General features: G+C 50.8%; 1 protein-coding gene across 2 annotated transcripts in view; it reads right to left on the reverse strand.

Moving 5' to 3' along the window:
• Positions 1-11,609, reverse strand: part of MX2 (MX dynamin like GTPase 2) — a 40,970-nt gene that overhangs the window by 21,433 nt on the left and 7,928 nt on the right. Inside the window, exons 1-3 of one of the 2 annotated variants that reach the window (XM_027774899.1) lie at positions 3,955-3,976; positions 2,327-2,646; positions 1,556-1,748 (exon numbers count right to left, since the gene is read on the reverse strand). In XM_027774899.1, the coding sequence (XP_027630700.1) occupies positions 1,556-1,748; positions 2,327-2,575 (442 nt within the window). In that variant the 5' untranslated portion in view covers positions 2,576-2,646; positions 3,955-3,976. Of the gene's footprint in view, positions 1-1,555; positions 1,749-2,326; positions 2,647-3,954; positions 3,977-11,609 lie in introns of those variants that run through there. The other variant, XM_006156376.3, reaches the window with a different exon arrangement.

Consider the following 11,609-nt stretch of genomic DNA (forward strand, 5'->3'; position numbering starts at 1 on the left):
AAGAGGGGTTTGGACCAAGCAGGTGCACAGGAGCATGAGGCTCGAGATGCACACTGTCCTCAGGAAGTGTCTGCAGCCACCCTGGGCTTGGGTGGTCCCTGGGCAGTACCCTGGCATAGCCACTGTCCCACCACTCTGCTGTAAGTGATGCAAGTGGATGCTGGGGCTTTAGGGCAGCTCCCAGACTCCCTAGGGCATCTGCCTCTGGCCCTGATTTGTCCTGGTGGGCAGCCCAGGGAGGGGGTCTGGAGTAATGAGAGGCAGTGAGACCCACTCAAGGCTATCCAGCCCCTTTCAAGCGCCCGCACGCCACACTCAGGATCGAAAGTTACAGGAGAAGCCATCAAGAACCTGGGGAGAAGCTGACATTTCTAAACAGGGGGTCAGAGCAAATCCCAAAGGTGCAAGTTGAGGTGGGGGCCACCCCAGCTGTGGGAGTGGGAACGGCTGGTGCTGTAGGAGCTTTGTAGGGCTGGGGTGCTCAGCCACACTCCCTTCTGGGAAGCCCTGAATCCCCACATCCTTTGTCCCCTTTGCCCCAGGGAAGATAGGACCTCCATTTGCCAGTCTAGCCACATGCCTACAGTTACATCCTGCCTGCTGGCATCCAGACCCTCCACCCTATTGTTTTTCTCCCCAAAATGCTGAGTCCTGAGCCCAGGGAAGGAATAACCACCCTAGATTCTTTCTCCTTCCTGCCTCAGGTGCCTGGGCTGGTCCTGGGGCCAGGAAAGGAACTGTAGGCTGGGGATCTCAACCTTGCTGTTGGGGACTCTGCAGGATCCCAGCACACCCGGCATCCCTGCCGTTGAGCCCTGGGTCTGGTTCTGTGACAGGCAGAGCTGACAGGAGTGAAGGGGGGTAGGACGCTCTCTGCTGTCAGCTGCTGTAGGCCAGGGGAGGGGTGCAGCCCGGCAGACTGTTTCCTTCCTCTCAGGGTTCTGGACACAGCTCCCCCTCCTGCCTGTCTCTCTTCTTAACAGTGTCCTCACACCCACCTTTTCCTTCTTTTTTCCATGATCATTACTAAATTATAAATGCATAGTAGCTTCTTCACTCTACACACACGGTGAAGTCTTTTCAAGGAAAAGGTTGTGTCCTGGGGCACCACGATCTGGGCTAACAGCTTCTCAAAGTGTTGGGAAAATTCTTTTTCTTTCTTCTTCTTTTCTCTTTTAATTTTAATTTCCCAGAGGGCATGTGCACTTCCCAGAGACAGAGAGGGAGAAGAGAAAACACCCCTACATGGAGTGGGGTCGTACTGCAATCCCTTCTCTTCCTTTCCTCTATTCTATTGAGGTTTGGGGCTTGCATGTATGAAATGCTTCCACATCTTTACAAAGACCCCCTAGAAGGAAAGAGCAAGGTCCCTGAGGGTAGTGACAGCTAGGTAAACATGGATAGAGAATCGGATCATGCACGCGAACTGCAGGGCTCAGGCCTGTGAGAGCTGCCTCCCGGGGTCTTCCCAACAGCCACATGGAGCCCAAGGATGCTCTGAGGGTCACAGGCCCCTGTAGCTGGCTTCATAGTGAAGTGGGCCCTAGGTGCTTACCACTGCCCCTGGGCAGGGCCACTCCTGACAGAGCTTCCAGCACGGAGCTTTTGCCGGAGCTTTGGTCCCCGATGACGGCGATGGCGGGCAGGGCTAGGTCCTGCTCCACACCCAGGGTCCGCAGGGAGTCAATGAGGTTGATGCAGGGGCGCACCTTCTCTTCATACTGGCTGAACAGCTTGTTTTCTGAACCCTGCAGAAGGTAGGACAGAAGTTACTATCTTGGCCTCTATTGGGTTCCTACCGCTGTGGGGAATCTGTGGCCGAATTTTCTGTAGCTATTGACGGGGAGTTGCAGACGAGGTGTGAGGGGCACATACACAAGCCTCTGGTGGGGCCCTGGGTTCTATTCAAACTGAGGCCTCATTCTGCCAACAGTGGAAGGACTTGTCCTTACAGAAGCAGCAGTACCTCCCAGAGCGGGATGCTGAGGACTAAGGAAGGAGGGGACTGAGAGAGCTGCAGGGCTGGGCAGAGGGCAGAGGCACTGGGCCTGGGCCTGTGAGCTGGGTGGGGCAGGGTCAACAGAGGTGACAGATGTGGCAGTTGGGAGGGGGCTAGGTGGGGAGGGGGTAAGTCTCCAGGAAGGAGACCTCAACACACCAGGCAGTAGCCAAGCCCAGCAGCTCCAGCCCCACTGAGCGGCTGTGGATGTTCCTGGTACTTGGGGGCCATGGCCAACCCTGTCTGTGCGGTGGGCTTGGGGCAGCTGTAGAGGGCCTGCCCAGTAGCCCCCTTCTCCCTTCCCGACCATGCCTCCAGTGGGCTTACCTTTGCCACCTGGAATATCTTGTTCCCTGCTGGCTGTTGTTGGTTCAAGGAAAGGAAGTTAAAGTCCTTGGCAAGAAAGATGGTATCTTTCTCACCAAATTGCCACTTTGGTGAAAACACCACTGGTTTTGGTGCTGTACCGAATGCTGATGGCTGTTGCTGGGAGGCATTCATTTCTTTTTTTAACCGGTATCGGGAAGAGAAAAGTTTCTGCCTCTTCCAGGAGCGAGAACTGTGGGTCTTAGACATCCACTATCTCCGGGTTAGAGATGGCAGGTGCTCTCTCTGCTGCTCAGCACTTCCTGTTCACTCAACAAGCTCTGCCAAGACACAAGAGGGAAGTGGGCTCACGTCACCAGGAAGTCCGCCCAGGCCACACATTTACCAGCCCTGCTTGCCACCCCCAGTACAAAGGGCCCCCTGCACACTGAGGTAGAGACCAGGAGCCAGCACAGACCTGACCACAGGGCAGGCTCTCAGCAGTCACAGAGCCAGCGCCGGAGGAAGGTGGTGGTAGACCCCATGTTTCCAGGGGTAAGGTTGTGCTCCTCTATCACTCTCTAACCCTGGTCATCTATGGAGAAGCGTTAAGTGTGGAAACATGACAGGTAGTACCTTTCAGGCCTGCTTGAAACTGACCTCGGCCCTGCAGCCCGTCTAGCACTGGACTTAGCCAACCTGCTGGGGTTCTGGGAGCAGCAGGCATCTGCGCTTCTGCTTCTCAGTGTCTGTGGCCTGGGTTCAGATAAGCCACTGCTGTTGGACATAGCCACTGCATAGCATGCGCTAAGACACACCTGTGTGTGAGCGCCTTCCCTGCATTTCTGAAAACAGGTGGGTGGGTGGCTCGATGATGCCTTGAACCAGGAAAGCACAGGTCAGGACTCCAGCAGGGGCTGACCCTCCCCTCAGGGAACAAAGTGGATCTAGTGGGTTGAATGATGCCTCCCCCCTTTTCCAGGAAAAAGAATTATATCTACCTGGAATATCATCCACCCAGGTGATGGTGAGATCATCCTGAGTTCAGACTGGACCCTCCCTTCATTGTGGGTGTCCTTACAGGAAGGGGAGATTGAAGCCACAGAGGTACACGGGGGATAGGCCTACTTTTCTGAATACTTCATGCACTAGAGCACCAGACTGTCCCCACCACGTTGTGCTTGTTGGGTACGCATGTCGCAGCTTGCCCAAGGCCACCAGCTGGTAAGTGGTGGAGTTCAAGCCAGCCCAGGTGAGGATGGAGGATCTATGTGGAGGGGCAGACAGTGAGGAGAGGAGCAGGTCCCCTAACCTGCTGCCTCTGCACCTGCAGCTCCAGCAAGTGCACCCTGGAGGGTTGAGGGCATCGCTAACCCTGGGGCCACCTCTGACTCCTGGGAACCTATGGACAGCGCCTTTCTTCTTCTGCCTCTCAGATGGACATGTTCCCACATGGGCCTTTGAAGGGCCACACTGGATGGAGCAGTGCACTCTGTGAGACCTGCTGGATTGGCTCCCTGAGATCCCTGCCCCCACACATCACACGCAAACCCCTACTTAAGCTCTACTCCAGAGGAGGGACCCTCTAGGACAAAGGGTATCAGTGTTGGGCAGGCGGAAGCGGTATGTCTTTAAGACAAGGTCCGTACTTCAGTTCCAGGGTGAATGATTAGCAAGCGAGGTCCATTCTGACATCTTTTGGCGATAGTGGCTGTGCGTGTGACCTAGGTGACATTGGAAGCTCTTTAGGTATTCGTTTCCACTTCTAGGAAATGGGGCAGCAACATCCTCAGTGTCTGGAAGGTTAACAAGACCATTTATATAGGGGCTTGGCAGTGTGTGAGACTCACACCAAAGATGGAAGCTGGTGCCCTGTTGGTTTCTGAGGAGAGGGCGCTTAGTCTCTAGACAGGCGCTTAGTCCTGACCTGTGCTGTCCTGGTTCAAGGCATCATCGGGAAGGGTTGCTGGGGCTGTCCCAGCTGAGGACAGGGGCTAGACTGGGCCAGGAGGGGTCCTGAGTGAGTGTGAGGCAGCCTCTCCAGGGTCTCTTTCATCTGTTGCCAAGGGTCTGCAAGACACACTGCTAAGAGAAGCCTGCCTGTCTCTGTCTTGCTTTCTTTTTATTTTTAATTCTTTCTTTTTCCCTTCCTTCCTTCCTTCCTCTCTCTCTCTCTCTCTCTCTCTCTCTCTCTCTTTTAAATTTGAGGGTCTGGAGCAGCAGAGCCAACTTGAGGCTTGCTTGCATCTTTTCTATCCTTAAGGCTCTTGCTTTCTCCCAGGGGTGGGGTGAGGGGCCCTGAAAGCCAAGCCTGCTCCTCTCTGAGTGGGGGTGGGTTGAGCCCACAGGCTCCTGGCCTGGCTCTGATCTCCTCCTACTTGGTGCGTCTGACCTTTCCGGGTGTGCTAGACTAGCCCTGACACTTAGTCTTGGGCTGGAAGGAGAAGAGATGCCTTCTAGGCCTATGAAGGAATGGCCCTCCAGTGGCCCAGCTCCCTGGAGAACTGCACACTGGTCTGGGCTACCAGGCAAGAGGGGCTGTGCCACCTCTACTTGTGCACCATAGCCCCATCTGAGAACGGACCAACGAGGACTTTAAAACATCCAAACTCCACTTGTCTCTCTCTATGCCCGCTTCTACCATCTTGATCCAAACCATTTCTGTCCCAGAGCTGATCTGGTCCCTGCTGGTGACCTCTGCTGGACACAGCTACTGAGAGCCACAGTCCTGAACTCCATACTGCTCACAAGGTGGAAGAAGCCCTCCTTTTTAGGAAGCCCCTCAGCACTGGGGAGATTTGACTCTGCCAACTCTTCTCTGGGTGTGTCAGGGAAGGAAACAGAGAACAAACAGCACGGTGCACATGGCAGCCTGCAGCCCACCTCAGCCCCCACCCCCAGTCCAAGCTCAGGCCCTCCTCAGCTCTCAGGCAAGGGTGGAGGCAACCTCATTCATTGCAGGTTTCCCTCCCCCGCGCTTGCTTCCCACAGACTGTAGTTCCCGGCTGCCGTGTGAGCCTGGTTACTCCCAGACAACTCTAGTTCTCTATTGTTTGTCTAGACTTTTTTCTGATGTTCATTTTTCATGAACAACAGAGCCTACATCCTGTTTTGTAGATGATAGGCAACTGCAGGATTGTTTAGCAGAAACTTGAGTTAATAATGCCGAAGTCCAACCTCCCAGCCAGTCTTTCAGTCAGTTCGGATGTTTGCCGTTATATGCGAACAGCTCTTTTTTTTTCCAGAAATGACAAAGGTTGGATGCAGTTTGCGCCCCTTGAGTCCCGGTGACGAGTGTTTCCCAGTATCTTTGATACTAAACATCACAGGTGCTTTCCCATCATACCAATCTTTCTTAGGAAATAGATCAATCACTTTCTTCTTGGCTCCCTCTTTGTCACCCTTCATAAAGCTCTTGTTCTTGCCACCCATCATGGTACTCCTAGAACCCAGAAGCCAGGCAGGAATTCGTTTGACCCCACCGAGAGGGGTCGCTCCTCCCACTGACAACAGCTAGGAGAGTCCAATTCTGAGCCACAGGGGAAATAGGCTACAAACCCAGACCAACAGATCCAATTACAGGAATGACTGCAAAATGAGGCTCATCAGAAAATGCCCAGAAGGAAAACCAGAGCCCTATGGATCAAGCAGAGGCAGACAACCTCTACACAAGATAAGGAAGAATTTAACATTCAAGCTTGTTGTAACAATCACTTGAACCAATCTTTGTGTGTGTGTGTGTGTGTGTGTGTTTCTACTTGTGTGTTTTCAACATGTTATTAAGGGGTACTCTTTTGGGGGATCAAATTTTAATCCTGTAACCATGCCCTATGTGTTTGCATTTTTTCATCCTTTTTCACCCTTCTTTACATCGAATCACATTTCTCCCTAACCAGCCCCTACAAATAGCTCAGACAACCCTCCATCCAGTAATCTGAACTCTTTCTGAATCTGCCATTCATTTCCAACTCCAAGGACCACAAAATCATGAGAATTTCTTCTCTGAATTCCACACCACATGCTTCCCTACATGTGATTTGGGTGTCTCTTAAATCCCTTAAGATATATAATACATATCCTTCCACCCAAATGCAGAGGTCAGGGGCCTCTCCAATGTTCTCTAATGCTCTGTAAAGGTTTTGCAGAAATGACTTTCCTGGGACAATTAGAGCCACAGAATTGGAACCTGGGTGGAGTTCCTGACCTGGCAATGTCACAAGTTTCTCTCTCCATGTAGTTGCGATGACACAGACCAGTAATGAGTCTCAGTGCCCTTGCTGTTAGGGTGAGCCGGCGCCTGTGCGCTGGAGAACCCTCCCCAAGTCTAGAGAGGCGATCTCTTCAACATACAGATACTGACTTTCAGAATTAGATAATTGGGCTTAGCACCTTTTCGGACTTGCGGCTGAGCAGCATATGGCTCCCGGAAGGTTTCAGAGTTCACAGATGGGGCTTTCTATAGTTTGTCCCCACCACTGAGCAGTCACAGAGGATATGAATGTTGTCGCGTGGGCCAGAAGAGAGAGGAGGAGGATGGTTAAAGGGGATGCTGGAGGCTGTAGCACCCTACAGCAGTGGGTGGTTGTGCAAAGAAGCCAGGGCCCTGTGCCCAAGAAGCATCTCTTCTGTGCAGGAGGACACCCACCAGACACCCCAGCCAACTCTGGACCCCACCTGGTGGCCTGCAGTGTCTGCAGTTTTCTCACCTAGGGAGACACTGTTTGCGTGTTTTGACTTAGATCCTGTCTCGTGTCCCTGCCTAGCCCACTCCCAGAGTGTGGCCTCTGTAGGCAAGATGCTTCCTGTGCAGTGACACTCTCACTCAGCGTCCTCCTCTTGTTAGCATTTCCAGGCGAGCTGCTGCCTGGGCCAGTCCCTGCCTGGGCCTTTGCCTCTCTACACCTGCCTGCAAGTCAGCTCAGCCCACTCAGGGCTCCCACGCTTGCTCAGCAAAGGCCAGAGCTCTATGGTGCCACACAGCTTAGAGCACTTCCTTTTCAGAGCCAGCCTCCATCCTAAAATGTTTTCTGATGTGAAAAGTATAACACGAGGAGGGTTGGTAGTGATCCTATGTGCTTGCTGAGGAATGAGGCCATTTAAATTCGGAGCTAACAGTTTATTCCTCCAGAGAGAACTTTCCTGAGTAGTGGGGACTGGGCAAGGATTCCGGAGCCCAGCAATGCCCAGCAGTGCCCACCATGTCAGCTGTGCACTCAGGTGGCCTAGCTCAACTCGACTGTCTGGGAGGGAGCCCCGAACCCTGACCACCTGGCTCCTACATCCTCTGAAGCTACAAGTTGGAGCCAGCCACCATTGAGGGGAAGCTGGGGGCCCAGTAACAAATCTGAGCACTGGAGGAAGAAGGCAACCCCTCTGTCTCAGCTATCCCCTCCATGAAAGAGAGAACAAGGGAACGAGAGTCTTTTGTATGAAGGACAAAATGTGTCATTCCTTGCTCTTCTGTTTGGTTATTTCAAACAGTCTCCACCCTCACTCTCATTTTCGTAGAAGGTGAATGGGTCATACAATGCCATGAGTTTGGCTATGGAACTGGTGGGACCAGAACTAAGCCCAGACACATCGTGCTGTGAAATGAAGCAGTACAGATCTGAAGGGGTGCATGTGTGTGAAGGCTGGAGGGAGATGTGAGTAGCGGGGTGACACCTGGGAGATGAGCCCTTCAGTCTTAACCCCACAGTTTAGGAAGACTCCTCTGAAACGGATTTGTTTAACAGGGTGCAGGGGCTTCAGGTTGTGTGGTGTGGCCCTGCGAGTCATCTCTCTCCACAGCATAAGCGTCAAGAATGTCTACCAGAACTTCTTTGTGAATGGATTGTCACTGGGTGCCCATGCAGACCCTTGAGGACATGCAGGAACGAGGTATGCGTGGCTATGTAGCTTATGTTCACAGACCTAGGGAATAAAAATTGAATGTCTTATAGAATAAGGGACTCTCCCACCATGTTACCCTTTTTAGAAAAAAAACTAGTGATCAGGAGGCCTTTGTATTTAGCAGTCTCTTCCCTGTGGTTTCTTTTCTTTTCTTCTTTTTTCTTTTCTTTTTTTTTTTTTTGGAGAGGTTTTCGCTATAGGGCGCGTGCGCTCGCCAGACAGACAGAGAGAGACATAGAGATAGAAATCGAGAAATCACCCCCCAGGGGGGATGGTCATGCCGCAATCCCTTCTCCTCCATTCTCCTCTCAGGATCTTGAGCACGCACGCACACGTGCCCGGCGTGAGTTCTAAGCCACCGGATCCGGGACGCGAACTGCGGTCGACTACGTGGGAGTCCAGTGACATAGCCATTACACTAACTGCTGGTTCCCTGGTTTCTTTTCTAGAGTCCATCCCTGAGAGAGCTTCCAGAAGCCAAGAACAAATACAAAGTACAGGAGCCCATGGACCTTGACTTGAAGATAATTACAAGCAGATCTTGAAGAAAGATGAACTGAAAAACCAAGAAGAAAGCAGGTGAGAGAAGAGGAAAGAAAGGGGGAAAGTGAGTGGGCTGTCGGGGTGCAGGACTAGGGTCGGGGTGAGGAATCTGCAAGGGTGGCAAGGGTGATGAGATAGAGCTTGGAGGAGCAGGCAGGCCCGCTGAGCTGAGCAGCTCCCTGGCTGTGCTGTGTGACTCCATGTACTGCTCAGTGGAAAGATCTGGAGTTGTATTCAACTTCAGGGCGGCTTTGGGCCAGTGAGCTGCCCAAGAGTTCCAGGGGTGATCAGGCTAAGAGCCTGTGAGATAAGAAACACCTCTTTGAGTAAATCAGTAATCAGTAGAACAGGTTGGGGGAATCCTCCTTTCCTAGAGGAAAAAGCTCTTGGAGAGTTCTGGGTGACTGGGGAGCACAAAGATATTCAGGTTCCTTTACCCACCTCTCCCTCCCCTCAGCAGGCAGTGTAGCATCTTCCTGTTAAGTCTCCACTCTTAGCCTTTGATCAGTTCAGCATGTATTTCCCACAGTTATCGTCCTGTCCTGGTTCCCCTAAAGAGTCACTCATTTTATAAAACAGCCTCTAACGCCAAGCCCCCCTTTTAGTAAGCGATAAGAGAAAATATGATCCTTTGGGAAAGGTCTCTGCTTTTTTTTTTATTTTTATTTTTTTCCCCTTTCTGACAAGCACATGTGCCCTATAGCAAAACTCTCTCTAAAATAAATAAAAGAAAATTGGTAGTATTGTATTTCTTCTTCTTTGTTTTTTGAGGGGGGGGATAGAGGTTTTTGCCTTAGGGCATGTGTACTCACTGGAGAGAGACAGAGACAGTGAAAGAGAAAGTGAGAAATCACCTGGGGGAGGCGTGGCCACACCACAATCTCTTCTCCTTCTGGGATCTGGGACCCACACCCAGCATGAGTTTCAAGCCACCGGGTCTGGGACTTGAACTGTGGTCAGTCATGAGGGAGTCCAGCGATGAAACCACTATACCATCTGCTGGTCCTGGTAGTATTATATATTGTAACATGAAGGTAATTAACTTAAATTGTAGGTGTAATGTATTCTTATGACAAAAAGATTAAGCTCAATTATTTATTTATTTAGTTAGTTTGCTGTAGGGCATGTGTGCTTGCTGAAGACAGAGAGACAGAGAGAAAGTGAGAAATCATCCACTAGAGGAGATGGCCATGCCACAATCCCCCCTGCTCCATTCTCTTCTCAGGACTTTGCGCATGTATGCGCATGTGTCTGGTGAGTTTTCAGGCCATGAACTGAGCGGTAGGCCATGTGGGATCCAGCACCTTAACCTCCATGCCACCTGCTGACCCAAATCCAAACTTTTTATTATTATTTTTTTTAAGGTTTCTGCTATAGAGCATGCACTTATCAGAGAGACAAAGAGAAACATCACCTCCTGGGGGTGGCTACACTGCAATTCCCTCTTCTCCTTCTCCTCTTTGGATTCTGGGCATGCACGCGTGTGTGCCTAGTGTGATTTTCAAGTCACCAGGTCTGCCACTCAAACCATGGTGGGCCATGTGGAAGTCCAGCACCTTAACCACCATGCCAACATTTTAAAAGTATTTTAAATGAAATGTTTCCTGTTAGGGGTGAAGTGATTGTAACTAATGAACCTTTGGGTGGTGCTATAGTGAGATGCAGTTATGTATTTTGTTTGTTAAAGTGGAGGGGATGGATAAGAAACCCAGTGTTAGCTTAGTCTTGATGCCAGGTGTTGAAGTCACAACTGTTAGAGCATAGGGGAATGATGAGCAGGCTTGCTGAATGAGTCTTTGTGCTTTTTGTTATTTCTTCAGTGAACTCCTTTTTTTTTTGAGAGGTTTTTCGCTATAGGGCACGTGTGCTCGCCAGACAGACAGAGACAGACATAGAGACAGAAAGCGAGAAATCACCCCCCAGGGGGGATGGTCACGCCACAATCCCTTCTCCTCCATTCTCCTCTCGGGATCTTGGGCACGCACGCACACGTGCCCAGCGTGAGTTTTAAGCCACTGGGTCAAGGACGCGAACCGCGGTCGACTATGTGGGAATCTAGCGACATAGCCATTACGCTAACTGCTGGTTCCCCAGTGAACTATTTTCAAGGTCTACTCTGATTATTTTTCCAAAGAATGTCATCAAATAGCTGCCACACGATGAGCAAATAATTACTAATCTTATGTAGAAGAACAAACAAACAAACAAAAACTTGCCCCCAAGAACATAGCCACTGCTTTATTTAATCTCCTTAATATAAGGCAATTATATTAAAATGCTATAAATCAGGGCCAGCAGGTAGTGTGATGGCTAAGGCATTGACCTCTCACAGCGCGCTTTTTCACTTTCCCCCCTCTCTCTGGTAAGTGCACATGACCCGTATCAAATTAAAATAATAATAATAATAATGATGAATAAAATTAAATAAATAATTATTAAAATAAAAATATGCTATACATCTCCTTAATACAAAATCATAATCAATTACTCTGCAGCATTCAAGAAAATGAAGTTTGCTCTACTGGTGGGTGGATGGAAGGGTTAAGAAGTGAGCGAGTGTCTCATCCCCCTTGCGCCTCATCCTCCTTAGCACCAGGTTCTGTAGGTGATCGTGGCCGTCCTGGGCTATCTCTGGCTTTGACCGTCCTTGACTCCTGTCTCCTGACCTTTACCAGGTTTTGTTCTTGTTTTAGAGTTTTATTGTGGTATTTTTTTTTAAGTTCATTCATCCATTTCTTTCATGAGAGAGAGAGAAGCATTCATAACCACCCTCCTGCATCCTACCCTGCCTGCCAGGGTCTCAGGTGCATGTGCCCACCCCATGCGTGCCTGCCACAAGCCTGCCACAATGCAGAGCACTGTGCTTCTG

The sequence above is a fragment of the Tupaia chinensis genome, unplaced genomic scaffold (genome assembly GCF_000334495.1).
Source record: "Tupaia chinensis unplaced genomic scaffold, TupChi_1.0 Scaffold000492_1, whole genome shotgun sequence".
NCBI classification, from domain to species: Eukaryota; Metazoa; Chordata; class Mammalia; order Scandentia; family Tupaiidae; genus Tupaia; species Tupaia belangeri.